The sequence below is a fragment of the Anopheles ziemanni genome, chromosome 3 (assembly GCF_943734765.1).
Source record: "Anopheles ziemanni chromosome 3, idAnoZiCoDA_A2_x.2, whole genome shotgun sequence".
Taxonomy (NCBI): Eukaryota; Metazoa; Arthropoda; class Insecta; order Diptera; family Culicidae; genus Anopheles; species Anopheles ziemanni.
In genome coordinates, this window is record NC_080706.1 from 86,976,974 (window position 1) to 86,996,591 (window position 19,618).

At 42.1% G+C, this 19,618-nt stretch overlaps 2 protein-coding genes across 3 annotated transcripts; one reads left to right on the top strand and one right to left on the bottom strand.

Moving 5' to 3' along the window:
* Window positions 1-1,065: 1,065 nt before the first annotated feature.
* Window positions 1,066-19,020, bottom strand: LOC131289960 (protein argonaute-2). 2 transcript variants are annotated; one of them, XM_058319313.1, is made up of 12 exons: window positions 18,903-19,020; window positions 13,719-13,793; window positions 10,931-11,540; window positions 10,269-10,363; window positions 9,959-10,181; window positions 9,636-9,881; window positions 9,403-9,568; window positions 4,230-4,569; window positions 3,980-4,146; window positions 3,395-3,913; window positions 2,784-2,953; window positions 1,066-2,698 (listed from the first exon to the last, which is right to left on the bottom strand). In XM_058319313.1, exons 1-12 carry the CDS (start codon window positions 19,018-19,020, stop codon window positions 2,560-2,562), a joined length of 2,868 nt encoding a protein of 955 aa, XP_058175296.1. In that variant the 3' UTR covers window positions 1,066-2,559. The 2 variants fall into 2 exon arrangements, with proteins under 2 accessions (XP_058175296.1, XP_058175297.1); XM_058319314.1 differs by lacking the exon at window positions 18,903-19,020 and adding an exon at window positions 17,143-17,507.
* Window positions 18,221-19,593, top strand: LOC131289963 (uncharacterized). The gene is made up of 3 exons (XM_058319317.1): window positions 18,221-18,447; window positions 19,208-19,335; window positions 19,418-19,593. Exons 1-3 carry the CDS (start codon window positions 18,302-18,304, stop codon window positions 19,591-19,593), a joined length of 450 nt encoding a protein of 149 aa, XP_058175300.1. The 5' UTR covers window positions 18,221-18,301.
* Window positions 19,594-19,618: the final 25 nt, after the last annotated feature.

The window sequence follows — 19,618 nt, forward strand, 5'->3', positions numbered from 1 at the left end:
GCTGTCATTACTGTTTAGTGTCGTGTCCCTTAATATGGGCCACTAAGACTACTGCTGTTGCTGCTGCTGCTGCTATTGCTGCTGTGGCTGCTTCTCATCTATTCTTTTACCCCGCTTTCTTGCTATATCTTCAGTAGCATCCATTGTTTGACACACGATTTGCAGTAATAAAAAGCCTCCATCGATTCGAGAGGATTTGATTTGATTTGATTTTCACTATACATGCCATTTTGCATCGCTACCGGTTAAAATGGTCGCCATCTTCTTTTAAATATACACATACATTTTACTCCTGACAAGCTGGTTAAGCCGCGGACTCTGAGATGTCGAGAAAACGTGTACCTTCCGCGTCCCTACACTATCCCCGCCCCCAACCGGGGCACGGATACGCGCGCTTCGGGCATCCACGTGTTTTGCTGAGAATTTAATAATTGTTTTTTGCATACCTTATGCTTGGATACATCCTTTTCCACGATCAGTGTACTCAATTACTACGCTACGATTTGATTAGGTATGCTTATACGGTCCGTCCAATATTGTAGAACAATTGATTGTTGGTTAACGTTTCCTAATTCCCGGCACGTTTTAATTAATGTTCTGTTGCGTACTGTATCGCAGTTTTCTGCGGCGTTCAAAGGTGACACTAAGCAATGCAAACGTAAAAAACGAGAACGATGAACAATGTTTAACTATTTACAATCAACTCGCGTTTCGCGACAGCTTTCTATAGGACACGACGTAAGAAAGGCGCCACACGTGTAGTGGCCTAAGTAGTGTGTTGTTGTGCTATCCCAGCGATCGAGTCCGTGGTTCGAGTGGCAGTCGAAACGGTCTATAACTAAAGTAATGGTTAATGACAGAGGTTCGGAGGAAATGGCGACGAAGATGCGCGCGCCCAAATCCTTTCCAACTGCTTTGAGGATCATATTTCAAGATCGTCAGATTTCGTTACTGGTTCTATTTTTTTAGCAAAGTATGGTAGATGAGCGGTTCAGGCCGTAAGAGAGGACCGTTATGCAGGTAATGGTAAATATTTATCATTAACAAAAAAAGAAATGCTAAACCTAGGTCTAAAAGTCGGATATATTGCATTGACAGAAGCAAAAAACAAACAAGGCGAAACAAAATAGTTCACCGTATTTCACGATCGACTCATTTTGTGGCGCTTTCAAGACATTATCTGAGACCTCAAAAAATACAGCCATAATGCTCCTTCTTTCTACTGACTTCTTTGTTACAGTTTGTAATGAATAATTGTTCGGGTGGTTTAATGCTCGATTGCTTAGCACATTACTCATACGAAGTATGCGTTACAGGATCATATTGGCAGGAAACTATCTCCTAAATTAAAACAATAAAAAAAATATGTAGAAAGCCTTATTCAACTATTAACTATCCTCCTAGATGTCTTCTTTCATACGTTTTGTTTTGGTTCACGTTCCGTGAACGTATTGTGATCCTGTTGGAGTGATTTCGTTAAGCCGTAAAAAATCCCTTGTATTTCAATTGTACTAAACTATTACCGACTAACCATGTGTACACGCGAGTGAACCTTGTTGTTTTTGTAAATCCGATATCACCCAATGCTGATACCTTTTTCTTCATACTCTCACATGATTTCTAATTTTCCCACTATAATCCTTTGTAACAACAAAAGCTTTGTTTTTTTGTTTGTTTGTTTTTTCTTTAAATTAATTAAACCGTTATTGACACGAAAAAGAGAAAAGCAAGAAGTAGAGGTACTATTTTTGTCGTATGTTTTGGGTACTGAAACCGTGGCTTTGGTTTCTTGTTATACGCACACGCGAGCTTTGCCATTCATTGCTTCCCTATCCAGTTGCAATAGCAAAAGAGGCAACACAAAAAAAAAACTTTAAAGCATGATAGCGGCCAATCGACGGCTCATCTTACAACAAACCTCGGGGTTAGGTCACAATTGGGGAGATGTTAAGAAATAGATAATTGTTTTAAATAATGCCTCTCGACACTTTGAAGTAAGTCACACTTTGATATTGGAGAAAAGCTGCTACACGCACGCTTGTGAGATGCGTTAAAACCGAGAGCTACACGCAGCATGAGCATGATTTGAGCGTGTACGTGTTATTAACGTATGGAATCATAGTCGTTCGATCGTGATGAGCAATACGCAAAATTGAAGGTAATGCCGCCTGCCTGTGTGGTGGTGTTCCGAAAAACTAAAGCCTTAAATGAGCGATACACATACGAAAAACTGTGTACCGTATGCGCCGAGATCGGGTAAATAGCGATATCGTTTGTTCCTTCTTCTCCTCCTGGGCATCTTCCGTTCTTGCTTCGAGTGTGCACGATGATGAGATGTCGACATAATAATGACAATGATAATAATGATATCCTGTTTACGAAGCGCTTACATGGCGCACTCCTCTAATCTCCGTGGATGATATTCGTTTTGGCGTTGGTACGGCAGCGATCGAATCTCGTGCCTTGTATCTGTCTGTTTGCGTCTTCGCTTTAAAAACAACAAAAAACAACTGCAAAACGGAGCACCGGTGGTGGCTTGAAGAACCCCGGCGTAGCAGCTTAGGCAAAGTACATAACCTTTTTGGTGTCGGCGTGCACGGTGATCGCGCGGGCCATCGCACCGGGCGTTCTGTCCTCCGAGCAACCACTCTGGTGAGATCCTTCGCCGGAGTCGTGTTCCTTCTCGACCAGATGGTACCTGTGGGAGGAAGAGGGTTGGATGTGGGTGTCATTTCAATGAGGGACAAAACACGGGACTGCGGATTTGGCGTTCCGCTTCTTACCTCGCCCTAAATGCGACCAGATGTGCGTAGTAAGCGGGCGCTGGAATGGACACAGATCGAGTACACCGGACGTACGTGTGACACAGCTGATATGTGAGGCACTGCAGCTCATCCGACTCGAAGTGATTGTCATCCCAGAGGACGTGGTAGTGCGATGGGCGACTGGTACCCTGCAGAGATAACGGGATAAATGTTCGGTTCAGATGTCTTTTCACTGACCCCAAAGATTCAACGACAAATTTTTGCAGTAAATTTGAATAAATTGTTTCTGCGTCACAATATTTGGACAAATTTGACAGCAGTGGAAAGGTAAGGTATGAAGAAACAATAACCAGGGATTACTAAACACAACCATATCGAACTAAGCGAGCAATCGTTGGTTGGCCAACATCATTTTATTTTGCGTTGGAGGATAGCGGAAGCTTCAACATTTTGAGAGTACTGTGCAGAATCAATAAACTCCGATAGAGTAGTTTTGAGCTTCATTAGTGAATTGTAAGATTAGAAACCAGCTTGTTATGAATTTTATAGATGCAGATTACAAATAGTTTGTTTCATTTTACCGCCAAAATACGTCATACACCCTGTATAAGTTCGAACGCAGTCCATACCTGAATACCCTGGTGGCTGCAGAGGTAAAAGTCGAACTCGGTCGGGTGGGTGATGCCGACGTCCACCGTCGTACCGGCTGGAATGTTGCCCGACTTGCCACTTTGTTCCTTCTTGTCCGCGCAGAAAAGTCGCGTGTGGTGGCGCTTCTGCACCACGATGAACGTAATGCCGGGCTTGTAGTCGGCCTCGAGCTTGATGCACGCCTCGCGGATCGCGGTCAGCTCGTGCTGCAGCACGTGCGGGAACTGGCCCTCCGACACGCCGTCCCGGTAAAGGATGATGCGGTGCGGCTTGAAGCCTCCGGTCGATTTGTAGAACATGATCAACAGCTCGCGCACCATACTGCTCAGCTCCTGGATGATTTCCTGCCGATGTTGCTGCACGCGCACCGTCGCGGCGTACCTCGACGGATGGGCGTCCATCGATCCGACGACCGCCGCTATCGAGGGCTTCTTGTTATCACCCGCCGGCGGATGGGTGACATCGGCACCGAGGAAAATAACGGGCTCGTCGAATACCTGCCGGAATGAATGCCGGGTGGGGACGGTTAGTACGATTAATAAATCGATCGTTGACAATCATACCTTTGGTCTGATCGATGGCACCAGGATCGAGTTGATTCCGCCCAGTTTCACGTTGATCTTCAAGCAGAGATTGGACAGCGTTTGTGGTGAAGTTTTGTTAACGTTCTTTGCCTGCACGCACTGTGTTGCCATGCCGAGTACCGTGTCTCCAACTCGCTTGACTTCGGCTACAAAAAGACAAAACAGAAAACATAACCCATGAACGATCCGAGCAACCACAACCCATCTCCAAACCGAAAGTAACCCCTACCGTAGACGGGCGTCTTGCCGGGAAGCACCACGACGACCAGCTGCAGATGGCTAAAGGTGCTCTTCAGATATCTGAACATCGGTTCCACCTGGTCCGGGCCGGTCGCGTACTTGCAGAAGCACGGCTGTCCGATGATCGGCATGCCCGCGTCGTTCGATATCTTCTGTAGCTGCTGGGTGAAGTTGCGCAGGGCGTCCTCGCGCACGGTCCGCTGCGGCGCGAAGCAGGCGATGGCCCACACGCGAATCTCGACGCCGGTGAAAAATTGTTTGCCTCGCATATCCCAAACCCCTTGGTTTGGTAATGCTAAGCTCACCTTATTCTGTGGACCAGAGAGTAACTTGTTCGCTGATTTTAATATGCCTTCTTACGGGAAGCGGATTACGCGCTAGCCGGCTACAAGCCGAAGGATCCAAAACGTAGACCATGTGTGGGTGTGTGGGTGTAGTGAATGTAAAAAGATTTCATTGGTGCACAACTAAACATTCGTATACTTTATTCCCTCATATTAAAACCTACTTTATTATTCAATACTGAACGGATCAAATCCCCTTAACAGCATCGTAATTAATTAATTGTTCCAAAACAGCATCATCCAAAATTGTTATTAAAGAAACTTTTTTGGATAAATAGGCTTGCATTATTTTTATTTCGGAGGGTAAACTAAGGGAGCTTTTCCAGAGGCTAGAAATCTTCCTAATGGGTCCTTCTTATCGATAATTACATTTATACTATCCCTCAAAACATGAACAAATAGGAATATATTCCTTGTTACCTACGTTTTCATTTTTGCAAATGTCCAAGCAAGCATAATCACAAGCCGTTATTGGACAACTGCTGAGAAAAACTTGCTTGCATTGCTTCAATTTCGGAGGGTAAACTAAGGGAGTTTTCCAGAGGCTTGAAATCTTCCTAATGGGTCCTCCAATAAGAAAATAACATTAAAACTGTCTCTTTGAGCTCAACTAGATAAAAAAATATGCTCTGCTATTTTTCTAAATTTCAACAAATGTCCAGAACAAGCTTCATCACAAGGCGTTATTAGACAACAGTTGAGATACTCCTTGCATTGTTTTAATTTCGGAGGGTAAACTAAGGCAGTTTTCTATAATTTAGAAGTCTTCCTAATGGGTCCTCCAAATTAAATTTATTAGATTAGTACAAAATAGCCTGAGTTGACATGAAAGCATACAGTTGAAATCGTCCATATTTTACGCTATTATTCAAAACAGAAACATCTCAAATCATCATGAAAGAAATGTTGAGAAAACTTGCTTGCTTTATTTTAATTTCGGAGGGTAAACTAAGGGAGTTTTCTGTTGTTAAGAAATCTTCCTAATGGGTCCTCCAATCAGAAAATAACATTAAAACTGTCCCCTTGAAATCGACTAGATAAGGACATATTCACTGTTATCTTTCTAAATTCCAACAAATGTCCAGAACAAGCATCATCACAAGCCTTTATTGGGCAACTGTTGAGTAAAACTTGCTTGCATTGTTTTCATTTCGGAGGGTAAACTAAGGGAGTTTTCCAGACGTTAGAAATCTTCCTAATGGGTCCTCCAATTTAAATTTATTAAAGCACAAAATAGCCCGAGTTGACATGAAAGCATACAGTTGAAATCGTCCATATTTTACGCTATTGTTCAAAACAGAAACATCTCAAAACATTGTGAGAGAAATGTTAAGAAAACTTGCTTGCTTTATTTTAATTTCGGAGGGTAAACTAAGGGAGTATTCAAGAGGTTAGAAATCTTCCTAATGGGTCCTCCAATTAGAAAATAAGACTAAAAATGACTCTTCGAACTGAACTAGATTGAACAATATCTCCTGCTATCTTTCTAAATTTCAACAAATGTCCAGAACAAGCATCATGACAAGCCGTTATTGGACAACTGCTGAGAAACTCTTGCTTGCATTGTTTTTATTTCGGAGGGTAAACTAAGGGAGTTTTCCAGAGGTTAGAAATCTTCCTAATGGGTCCTCCAAATGAAATTTATTAAATTAGTACAAAATAACCCGAGTTTACATGAAAATATACAGTTGAAATCGTCCATATTTTACGCTATTGTTCAAAACAGAAACATCTCAAAACATTACGAAAGAAATGTTCAGAAAACTTGCTTGCATTGTTTTTATTTCGGAGGGTAAACTAAGGAAGTTTTCTATTGTTAAGAAGTCTTCCTAATGGGTCCTCCAATCAAAAATAATATTGAAACTGTTTCTTTGACCTCGACCAGATAGGGATATTTTCCTTGCAATCTTTCTAAAATTCAACAAATGTCCAAAACAAGCATCATCACAAGCCGTTATTGGATAACTGCTGAGAAACTCCTTGCATTGTTTTTATTTCGGAGGGTAAACTAAGGGAGTTTTCTATTGTTAAGAAATCTTCCTAATGGGTCCTCCAAAACATTTGTAAAATAAGTACAAAATAGCCTGAGTTTACATGAAAATATACAGTTGAAATCGTCCATAATTTACGCTATTGTATAAAACGGAAACATCTCAAAACATTATGAAAGAAATGTTGAAAAAACTGATTCGCTTTATTTTAATTTCGGAGGGTAAACTAAGGGAGTTTTCTGTTGTTAAGAAATCTTCCTAATGGGTCCTCCAATCAGAAAATAACATTAAAACTGTCCCCTTGAAATCGACTAGATAAGGACATATTCACTGTTATCTTTCTAAATTCCAACAAATGTCCAGAACAAGCATCATCACAAGCCTTTATAGGACAACTGGTGAGAAAAACTTGCTTGCACTGTTTTCATTTCGGAGGGTAAACTAAGGGAGTTTTCCAGACGTTAGAAATTTTCCTAATGGGTCCTCCAATTTAAATTTATTAAAGTACAAAATAGCCCGAGTTGACATGAAAACATACAGTTGAAATCGTCCATATTTTACGCTACTGTTCAAAACAGAAACATCTCAAAACATTGTGAAAGAAATGTTAAGAAAACTTGCTTGCTTTCTTTTAATTTCGGAGGGTAAACTAAGGGAGTTTTCTATTGTTAAGAAGTCTTCCTAATGGGTCCTCCAATCAAAAATAACACTAAAACTGCTTCTTTGAAGTCGACTACATAGGGTTATTTTCCTTCCTATCTTTATAAATTTCAACAAATGTCCAGAACAAGCATTTTCCAAGCCGTAATTGGACAACTGCTGAGAAAAACATGCTTGCATTGCTTTTATTTCGGAGGGTAAACTAAGGGAGTTTTCCATGATTTAGAAGTCTTCCTAATGGGTCCTCCTAATTAAATTTATTACATTGGTACAAAATAGCCCGAGTTGACATGAAAACATACAGTTGAAATCGTCCATATTTTACGCTATTGTTCAAAACAGAAACATCTCAAAACATAATGAAAAAATGTTGAGAAAACTTGCTCGCTTTATTTTAATTTCGGAGGGTAAACTAAGGGAGTTTTCCAGAGGTTAGAAATCTTCCTAATGGGTCCTCCAATTAGAAAATAAGACTAAAAATGTCTCTTCGAACTCAACTAGATAGAACCATATCTCCTGCTATCTTTCTAAATTTCAACAAATGTCCAGTACAAGTATAGTCACAAGTCGTTATTGGACAACAGTTGAGAAACTCCTTGCATTGTTTTAATTTCGGAGGGTAAACTAAGGAAGATTTCTATTGTTAAGAAATCTTCCTAATGGGCCCTCCAATCAGAACATAACATTAAAACTGTCTGTTTGAACTCGACCAGATAGGGATATTTTACTTGCAATCTTTCTAAAATTCAACAAATGTCCAGAACAAGCATCATCACAAGCCGTTATTGGACAACTGCTGAGAAACTCTTACTTGCATTGTTTTTATTTCGGAGGGTAAACTAAGGATGTTTTCTATTGTTAAGAAATCTTCCTAATGGGTCCTCCAATCAGAAAATATCATTAAAACTGTCTCTTTGAACTCAACTAGATAAGACAAAATTTCCTACTATCTTTTTAAATTTCAACAAATGTCCAGAACAAGCATCATCACAAGCCTTTATTGGATAACTGCTGAGAAAAACTTGCTTGCATTGTTTTCATTTCGGAGGGTAAACTAAGGGAGTTTTCCAGAGGCTAGAGATCTTCCTAATGGGTCCTCCAATCAGATACAAAACTGTCACGTTAGGTTCGAAACTTTAAACTGTCGCGTTTCACTCGAATAGATAGGTAAATATTCCCTGCAAGCATTCTAAATCCCGACAAATGTTCAGAACAAGCATCTTCACAAGCCATTTTTAGACAGCTGGCGAGAAAAACAAGCTTCCATTAATTTTATTTCGGAGGGTAAACTAAGGGAGCTTTCCATAAGTTCGAAATCTTCCTAATGGGTCCTCCTTATAAATTAATACATTTAAACTGCTCAATCGATCTCAAATGTATAAGAAATATTTCCTGTTATTTTTCGAAATTTCAACAAATGTTCAAAACAAGCATCATCACAAGCCGTTGTTGGACAACTGCTAAGAAAAAATCACTTGCTTTCTTTTAATTTCGGAGGGTAAACTAAGGGAGTTTCCTACAGGTTAGAAATCTTCCTAATGGGTCCTCCTAATTATGAGTGTTAATTGTATACCCAGCATTGTATAACCCGAGTCGGCATGAGAACATACAGTTGAAATCATCCTGAATTCTCATAGTTGTTCAAAGCAAGCATCATCTCAAACCATTATGATAAAAGTGTTGAGAAAAATTCACTTGCTTTATTTTAATTTGGGAGGGTAAACTAAGGGAGTTTTCTATAGGTTAGAAATCTTCCTAATGGGTCCTCCTAATCTATAATTAAATTTGCGAAAACGTTAGAAACGGACATCATCCCGAACCAACGTCGGTATTGAGCAACCAGTTCGGTAACTCTTGCTCCCGTTGTTTTAATTTTCAAAATAACCCTCAATGGATCCTCTAAAAGGACTGTTAAATAAATATATAACTATCCTAAATCAAACACAAGATCAAACAAGTTGATTCTTCTTCTCTTTTTAAAAAGAAAATATTCTCTGAATTCAAAATCATTCTGAATTCAAATACAAATACAGATACAAATTCACACATGTTCCACAGGCTTGGTTTGAAAATCACAAAGATTGGAAACAATCAAATAAATACACCACACACACAAACACCCACACGGGTCATCACGTCTCAGTGCCACACAACTCGGATAACTTACTTGTCCGCTCATGCTGGAAACGCGACCACCGTACTGTAGCTTCGGCGGCGGCAGCACTCGACCGCGCACCTCCATCATGCTGTTCGAGATGGCCAAACCAAACTCCTGCACGTACGCGTCGTTGTTGAAGTCGGCACGGCGCACCAGATTGTTGATTTCGCGCTCGCTGCAGAAGAAAATCAACAGCATGGTCGTTAATGAATGAGAACTCCGAGGGTTATGCCAACACTTACCGATCGGGCGCCGATCGTGCGGTTGCCTTGATCATGGTCGACGTTTGCATATCGGTCAGCTTCTTGATGCAGCGCTGGCCGGCGACGATGTTGCATACCTCCAGTGGGAGGTAGGTGTGTTTGTGCTCCTGGCCAACCTGCAGACACGGCAGATGCGGATAGCGCAGCTTCATCTTGTACTTGTCGAGGAAGTATTTGGCCACCGTACACTCGACCGTTTGGCCGTTCTCTAGCTGCAACGGGAAGCTGGTTGAAGGAAAGAGAAAATAAGGTGCATAGTGTTACTTGAACTGATGCTAATTTGGTGAGGACAGGACACTTACGATTGCATTTGTGCGGGTCGTCTCGTGACGTTGCATACGCGATACTTTCGGCGCATCGTGCCGCAGTGTGTGATTTCGATCTTCAGCCCCTTGATCTCCTTCGTGAACTTGACACGCTGGGAGTCGGTCAGCGGTTTGCGCTGCTCGTTGATGTCTCTGATGTCGAGCACCTCGCACATGAACTCGATGACCGGTTGTGCTTTGTAGAAGGCCGTGGCCGAAACTGCAAACGGGGTGAAACAAAAATTGGACATTCATGAATGTGACTGTGGCAAGGGAGATTAAGTTTTCAGGTCTCCCTATCTCTTACCGTCAATGTTCAGCATCATTTTCCACTGTGATGGTCGAACACTCTGATGGAACCCAAACCATACTTCACGACCGCCTCCGAGAGGGTGATAGTAACTGCAACGAGATTCAATAATTAATCATCGTTTTGATTTACCCACATTTTATCGTCCTTCAGTACACGATCAATTTCGTATTGAGACTCAAAAAACACTCTCGCCTATCAATTAAGATTTCCTTGTAAACAGATTGTGAATGAAACCAAAGAAATCTTTTTATGAATCACAATACAGTTGCCATCTATATAACTTGTCCCATAGTTGGAATAGTGCTGTAACTTTTACCTCTAAGATATTTGTTTTAAAAATAGCTCATACACTTCGGTCTCTAACGTATCTGAGTTTTTTGTCTCTAACTCATTACCTTTTGTTTCGTGGTCATGTGGTTTTGTCTCATGATTTCAATTTTGCCCCAATTTTAAAATTTGATCTTTCGGCATAAATTTAAAGACGAATATTATTGTTTGTAGTAAGAATTATCTTATAAAGCGGACGACAATCAAGGTATTATGTTACTTATTGATCAACATATGAAAAACAACAGTAGTGACAACACCTCATCTACTTTCGATATAAAATTTGACAACGACTGTAAGAAATTGACGAACCAAGGAACTGAACCTACCCATCTGGAGAGCTGAAGAAGCTTCTGCCGACCGGGGTGTAGGTCATGCTGGGCAGATGGCGCATCACGACGTCCAGGGCGAGGATCGCGTCGTACGGGATCTGCCGAGTGCGGCCCTCGAGTGCCTCCTCCAGATTGAACAGCGACACCTGCGCCACCCATTTGATCGTGACGCGGAACACCCGATCCTTGCCCTCGCCCGGCAGCGTCACCTCCAGCTCGACCCGATCGTTGCCGATCGGCAGCAGGTCCCGCGTGTATAGGTTGTTGCGCCCATCGAAGACGGGCTTCAGCGCCCCGAACATCTTACTGTACGCGTGCACCATCGTCTCGATGATCTCGCGGTTCACCTTGCGCGGGCACTTGTCCGGCTGGATGTTGATGTCGTAATGGTGCACGTAGCCGCGCGGCATCGTGATCTGGAAGTGGTTCGCCCGCAGCACGATCGGGCGGCCCTCGCGACCCAGGTTCGGCCGGCGCGGGCACGTAAACACCGGTAGGTCTGGCGGGGCGGGCGGTGTGGCCGGCACCACACCGAGCGCCTGGGCGCCCTGCGTGCCCGTCGTGGTCGCCACCGTGGTCGGGTTGACCGTCGCTCCCGCTGGTGGTGCTGCGCATTGGAGATCGTTCGGGGTTCGTACGTCGTCGTTGTGATCGTTGTTGTTCGGGATCAAATTTTTTGTTGGATTAAATTTATGGTTCATTATTTTTGGGGTCAACAAAACCGCAACACACAAAAATAACAAATATCGCGCAACCAAACAAACGATTGATTGCCAAACCAATTGTGGGAAGGTGTTGTGTCAAGATTGCGAACAGTGGGATTTTAGTTTTACGCGCACCAACGAACGCAAAGATAACCCAAACCCAAATCGGATCGGTTGATCGATGAGCGGGTTTGGAAAGGGATTCGGTTGATGATGTTCGATGGCGTGTGAGGGCCAATGAAAAGAGGAAAAAATAAAAAAATAAACAAACAATCGATTAACATCGTTGATCGTGGCAGAATGGCGTTGTGCTTGTTCTAATGCTGCCCCCTCTGATGGGACGATTTTACTGTGAACATGATGATGCACTGATGATGATCTTGCACTAGCACTATTATCCCTAAGGTGTGTCCCCGAATGACGACGACGAGAGCTTGGGAGGAATTTGATTCTCCCTTCCCGTACGATCGTCGTGAGAACGATGAAAAGCTGAAAATGCTGATTTTTCCTGTTAAATATTTACTAGCTGAATGTACACACTTTCCCTAAGCTTCAATATAATCAACTGATGGATGGAAAAGAATCCTGGAACTATATACATTTTTATTGCAAAAGTTGCTGATTTTTTTGTTTGTTTTGTTTTAAGAGCAATTATGTTAAGAGATGTTAATTTTATTAATGCTCAACGAGTGCCAAAACCATCTGATTTTTGTTTTTTTTTTTGTTTGCAGTTTTTTGTACAATTCTTAACATCATCCTCATTCATTAATCCTATTAATGCAAAAAGGAAGAAATAAAACGTTTGGCCAAGATTGACACGAACAGAACGAAAAGTAAAATGAAAGTAACGAAAGAAACCGTTCGAAGAATGAAGCAACAAATGGAGACAATTTTTCACATAAGTAAAAACAAAAAAAAAAGGACGTAGTTTGTGTGCATGGAAATCCGCTGCGACATGTTTCTGTTTTTTTTATTTTTTTTGTTTTTGATTTCCATTTTCCACGAGAGTACCAAGGGAAGTTACTTCATTGATATTAAGATGATAAATATCAGTAATTATCAGACATACTTGAAATGCTAGTAATGTTGAAAACAAAGCTAATTTAGTCACGAGTGGTAGATAGAGGTAAGATTTGTTATCAAACACAGTTAGTCACGAACATTGATCAAGTTTATGTCAAAACAAAATTTAGAATATATTTACAAAGCATTTTTAAAAGTTCAGTTCAAATCAAAAGTCGTCATGGGAAGCAGATCAAGCTTTTTTATGAAACTTTAAAATGGTGCGTTATGAAGACATGATTTTATCGACATGAGTGAGAGGGCGAAGAGTTTTAAAATGATGATCCTTGAAGCTGAAACTTGAAAAATAATTTTCGAAAAATCGAACTATTTAGTTTGCGCCTTGCAAAACTGTACCCCCAGAAAATTTACTTACTTTTTTCAAAAGATAAAAAAAAAGTTAAACATATCCTTTATGCCATGCTCAAGAATGACCCCCCATCGCACCAATGGAACGCGGAAAATGTAAACCAAAATAAACAGACACCATCGCGACGGAAGCGGAATGTTACAATGTGAAGATAAAACAGGATGACAAAACGAACCAGTACAAAAAGGAAACCCAACGAAAACAAATGGTTTGTGAGCAAAATCCTGCTTCGTTCACGGGACTGAACAATCGTTATCAGACGGGTTTTTGTTTTTGTAAGTAAGGCACTTTGTGGTGGAGAAGAAATTTTGCAATTTTGATGAACACATTTCGATTCTTTTGTTGTAGAATTTTCGAATGTAGATATTCATAAATTAATTACTTCTTTTCGTGAAACAATCGTACAGATCTCTTAATTTTCATCTATGGTTTTGGTTTTTGTTTCGCCAATGTGCTGCTGTTCCATTATGTTGTTTCTTCAAATAATTTCTTTGCAAACTTTCCCTGTCGGACCAATAGTTTCATATCCTTTTTGCGTTACCAATGAATATTTAATTGCCTTATTTTTGTTTGCGCTTAGCTAAGGTCTGCGATAATTTATGAATAATAGATTCGAAAATAGTTCGAACAAAATAAGCAGGTATTTTACGTGAGAGTGTATCGAAGCTGGTCTGCGACTGAGACGGACTTGGAGGCCTTGGCGGCGAAGAAGTCCATGGTGATTCTAAAAATAAAAGAGAAGAAAAAAGAAACGAAAACGATATTTTCTTTGCGCCACTTTTTGTATACCAACACCAAAGAGTAGGGGGGGTGGGGGGGTGGAGAAGAAAAACAAAAGTCAAAACAAATCCAAGCAAAATCCAAAACAACTTCTGGGGGGAAGCAAAACGGGACGTAAATCGGGAGGCAGCAATACACTACAGCGTGGAAAACGCGGGATTTCCGTGGAAAACCCGCGGGCGTTGGGGTTGCGGATTCGGGATTTCCCAAATCAAAAGAAACTAAAGTCACTTAGAAAACGGGAAAACATTTAATTTGGTACAATGTTCCGAACCATGTTCCGAGATTCTTTTTGTTCCTGAAAACCTGTGACCTGGTAGAGAAGTGTGGTCAATCCGAACCGGATGCCACACATACGAATTTGATTGTTGACATGTAATTGTACTGCTTTTCAAAACAGAAACTAAAATCGTAGTAAACATATCGTGAAACGATACTTCCTGTATGTGCACCCGAACACGTGGGCTGCACAAATCCGGTGACTCATAAAGAATAGTTTGTGATGCAATATTGATTACTCATTCTCATTTGCTTGCGTCAATCGCAAGGTAGGGTATTTAGAAAAATCAACCCGATGCTTGTGACTAAGAACCAGTTTTGAACGATTGACAAGCAAACTTTCAATGTGTTTATATTGTAGGACGATAGCAAACGACAACTGTGGTTAAAGATAAAGTTAAATAATTTTTATTTTTATATTCAGTAGCGATTGCGAAACACGATCCTTATCAATTAAAATGCATTAGTTCTGTTAAGTGTTAGTCCGGAATGTATGAGATGCGAAGATGCTGATGTGTTTGCAATCCTATTTACAAACGTTAACGTGAAATATGTTCAACTTTTCATTATCATAATCGTATCACCCACACACACACACACACTATAACCCCTAATTTCCCCCCGCTCGGCTGCACCACCATCGAGATTCCACAGTTCATGCATACACATTACGACATAGATTAGAGACACCGGAGCAGAGCACATGCACACAGCATAAGTTAGTTGAACACTTTAGCCACACTTCTAAAACTCGATAAGCGAACACGGCCAACTCGACACAATCGTTTCGTTGCTGCGATACGGGTGATGTGTGTAATTTCAAACGCTGCTGGGGATAAAGTCGTAAAATTACGATGGACTCGAGCGCTGCATCCTTAAGGCATTTGGGAAGTCGTGACGAAAGCAAAGAGCAGTAGGCAATGAATCGAAGCCTTCACGACGGTTGGTGAGCAGTAAAGCAACAGATGGAATTGTTCATAATTTTCCCACTTTACCCAACGAGGTTCTCGTGTGAGCCTATGAAATCCTACGAATGTTTATGACTTTTCTTCCCACCCTCGTAAAGGAATCCAAAAAATGTGTATGGCAATCGTTTCAAAAACTGACAAACAATGCAACCAATTGATTGGTTTTAAAATTTAAAAAAAAAAAGTATAATTGTAAAGCGCCTCTTGTAAGTCACATTCCATTCTGCGTCGTTCGGATTCCGAAAGGTCTGGGAAAAGAAACGCTTTCGTCGTGCTCTTTCTTGAAGGAGCATAAAAAAAAATCTCTTCATTCCTAACACCACTCGCTGGCGATAGAAGTCGATGACCTACAAAATCTAGTGTACAAACGTCAGCGCGAGTGAGTGAGCGAGAGATTGCTGGCGGCGTGTGTGCGAGAGTGAACCGAACTGCGCACCGAATTACCGCTAGAAAACCAACACAGTCGCGGGGCGTCTTGACCGGATATGTTGGGGAGACGACCCCAAGAAGGGGAAGAAGCAGAAATGCGCGTCCAAAAACATGCCGGAAGAAAGCAAACAACGAAAAACAAAGAAGCCTCGCACCAGGACACGGACTGCACCTGCGAAAGCCCGCGAAGGTTACGGCGAAAGGACGAAAAAACATCGCCGCCTAGTGTCATCGCGTGTAGCAACGGAAGGCAGGTGTTTTGGTGTGTGCGTGCACGGTGGGCATTTTAACACGGAACAACAAAGAAGAAAGGAACAGGGGGAGGAGGGCGACGTGTGTTGTTTTTTTTCCAATGTTAACTTTGGCGGCGATGTTTTACCAGTGATATTTTGGGTTTTTAAATTAGATTACAACGCACGACGGTTCCCCGTGTTTGCATCTCAACATGCTTCTTCCATCATTACTCTTTGTTTTGGTTTCGAAACGTTTTAAAGATTTATAAACATAAAAATCTAATCAATTTCGGTTCAAATTTAATGCTTTCTTAAAAGCTGCTAAACAATGTACATGGGAATATCAATGAATCTAAATCATCAATTTCTCTACATCACTTTGTTAACAATTTCTGCCTTACCATTTTGATAAGAATAGATCGACACTCTTATGAAAGAGTTTCGAATAATTTCTTTATCTTTGTATCCCATGTTCAACTTCCATTACATATCGCAATCATACCTCTATCAACACGAACATTGTCGATTTCACAACAGACGCGAATACGAGATTGTACGATGACAAACACGTGTTGTGGAATTTCGTCATCATTTCGTATCATTCCAAAACCTCACAAAGGCCAGTACACATTTGTGGACGGCAACAACATAATCAAATCCATATTTTTCCACCAGAAGCCAGACCACCGCTTTGTCGCTACAAATGAATAGAATCGTTATTTGTCTTCAATGAAAGTAAGCGCTGAAATATCAACATCGAAAAAAATGCTGCGCTCAAAAGGCGGCTGCTGCTCGTCTGGGTGGCGCCATGCCACTTTCGTTGTGTGTATTTTGTCAAAAATACTCCTCTGGCGCTTGCGGCGTTTTCGATGTTAATGGAAGTTCACAAACCCCGCGGATGGTTGTTTTTTTATGCTCATTCATACAGAAGTACCAATGAAGCGTTTTATTCTTTATTTTTACCGACTTTCCGACAACTTTTTCTTCAATCAAATGTACCGTTTTGTGCAATCTAAACGTCAGGTAGTAATCCTCCGCTACCTGCTGGGTAGCATGTTTGTGTCTGGTACATGGTTTTTTTTGAACAGGCAATTTTTTCCGTTCTTAGCACTCAGTGGTTGTGGTGGTTTGTAACATTCCGCAACAATACAACACACGCACCAAAACACACACACACACACACACAAAACACCCCTCGCAACACCAACACAGTCACAAAAACCACCCTGCCGCGCACAACCACACTGACAACAACTGCTGCTGCTGCTGTTTTTGCTGCTGCTGCTGCTGCTTTTGATGGTGCTGATGAATCTGCTTGCTGCTGGTGGCGATGAATGGCGACGATTTTTCCTGCTGTGCTAATATTTCCCCGAACGTTACTTACGTTGCCCTACTGGATACATGATGACGGGTTGTGGCTGCTAATCGTCGTAAACCTTCCGCAGCTCAATTTCATGCAACGGGAACTGCACACCACACGACCGAAAAGTGTGTCTTTCTGCCTCCCCTCTACCTCCACTCGCACCTCTTTTCTCTACGCAATTATTTCATCCACTGCTGCCACCAACTTTGCTGCGTGGGGCGAGCTGAAACACCTCGCGAAACCGTACCGCGCTTGATAAATCGCTTTTTCTCGCACACGCGGGGCTACCGAATCACTGTTGCACTGCCGAAATCACTCGATTTTGCGACGCTTCGCCACGAGTCTGCGGTATGGATGGTATTATTTTCTGCTGTTCTTCCGTTTGCCACCCCTTCTAGCTCCAGCGATCGCAGACGCACGACTGGCACACACGGGTTAGTGTTGGCAGAATCGGGAATCGGAAGATTTGAAGATTCGATCCCTAGACGGATTCTAATGATTCCAATCCCATTTGACGGGTTCTAAAGATTTGATCCGATTGTGATTCAGGAGTGGGGGAAGTGCGGAAAAAACAACAAAAGGACTCACTATTTCTTGAAACAAAATAAACTTCTCGGAATAAACTGGGGAAAATCAGTTAGTTCCTGCACATTTCGCAGGGCTAAGTGGTCGTGTTGTTTGAATTTAATTAAAAGAAGTTTATGGAATATGCTGATTTTCATACGTAAATCATTGAATAAATTTATCAAATGATATGAAAAAAGACAAGTTGGATGTGCACGTATGATTTGACGTATTGGGATTCGGATTTAGAAAGATTGGAATCCCAACCGGGAAATGATTTTCCCACCACTAATACCGTTCTCAGTCATTTCGATTGGTAGATTACCGATTCAGTGACCCTTACGCGAGTAATTCCTGCTCTTTTCCAAGGTCAAATTCCCGTTTGGCCAATGAGGTGACTAGGTTCAAGTGGGTTCTTTTTGAGTGAACCTAGTAGGTTAATTGGAACGAGTCTTCGACTCGCTTCAAATCGTCCGAATCCGGATTTTGCCACCACTACTAGAAACGTCATTCTGGTAAGTTGCATTCAGGTGATGTTATGAAACGGATGTAGTATTTTGCCGGATTACTTTTGCAAGTGTTGTTAACGTTAAATAGGGAAAAAGCACGCTAGAAAATGTCCATCAAGGTTGGAGGAGCGTTTCGGCGCTCCGGTGGCATCGTGTCGGCCATCGGAAAACAGCTAAAACTGGTCAACCTGAAAGCGGTCCAGCGAATCACCGTTTCCTTCGATCCATTCCACGAAAGCGCGGTCCCGACAAGGTAAGCGATGAGAAAGGCGCAGTAAATGCTTGCAATCGCGCACTTGCCGAGAAGCCAGGAAGAAATGTGAAGATTTCAGCATGCTGCACGTTGTGCGCCTGCGTGCGTCAAAATGAAACCATGTTTGCCATCCATATTTTGAGCGAGAGGAAAATATTTGCAGTCCCATTCGAGTTGGCCACACTTCGGGCGAACGTCCATTTAGTTCGTTGTGTTTTTGGAAAGTAGCTTGATAGCAGTGAAAAAGCATCGTTTTTCGACGCTTTATAAATAACACATCATTCGTTGAAAGTCAGGTAAGAATCGGAACATGGAAACTTCGGAAAATTGTCAGCCCACATAGGATGGGGATGGTGTAGGAAGTATTTATAGGATCTAGCGAGACTCAGGTCGGTGCGGTGAAGATGTGTGGTTCACATCAACTTCCCGATGGAAATTGGGGCGATTCGGCTTACCATTGAACGATTTGCCCATTATTACTCCGTTCAGCTGGATGTGTGTGGCCATATCCGAGTACGACAAAGGGTGCAGTTGCTGCGTGGTTCCGGGCGTTAATTCCCGTTCGGTTGACATGCTTGCCGTTCAATCGTGCGCACCGTCTGAAAGAGATGGAAACAAATGGAGTAGGAAAGTTAGCATGTTCAAACTAAATGAGAACAACATAAACAGAATCCTGCGTCTAGAATGTTCCTTCTGACCTAATATTCAAATTACAAGAACATCCCGGGTTGCTGTGATTAAATGTTGTGTTCATTTGCAGGGAATTTTTGCACCACCTCTCGGCACCAAAGATCTCACAAACCAACCCGACGTGTGTGCTCAAAACGGAAGTGTTCTGCGATCGGAGGCCACCGAGCGTCGTGTTCCAGCTTATACCCTCGGTGCAAGGTAATGCAACAATTGCGTCACCATCATCACGTCCCATGTTTCTGTTTAATCAACCCAGGTTCTGCTCTCTTCCCCCTTTCAGCCGAAGCGAAACTGAAAAAGATTACACTGGACAGTGAGAACCTGTCCACGTTGGAGCTACTCAAGCTGTGCAACAAGCACGTGAGCACGTTGGCCCCGAAGGAAATCGCGACGAACGTGGTCAAGACCAAGTCGGAAAAGAAGGCCGGTGGTGGAGCGGGTGGCAAGCGCCGCTAGGGGTCGCAAACGCACTAGCACTTTC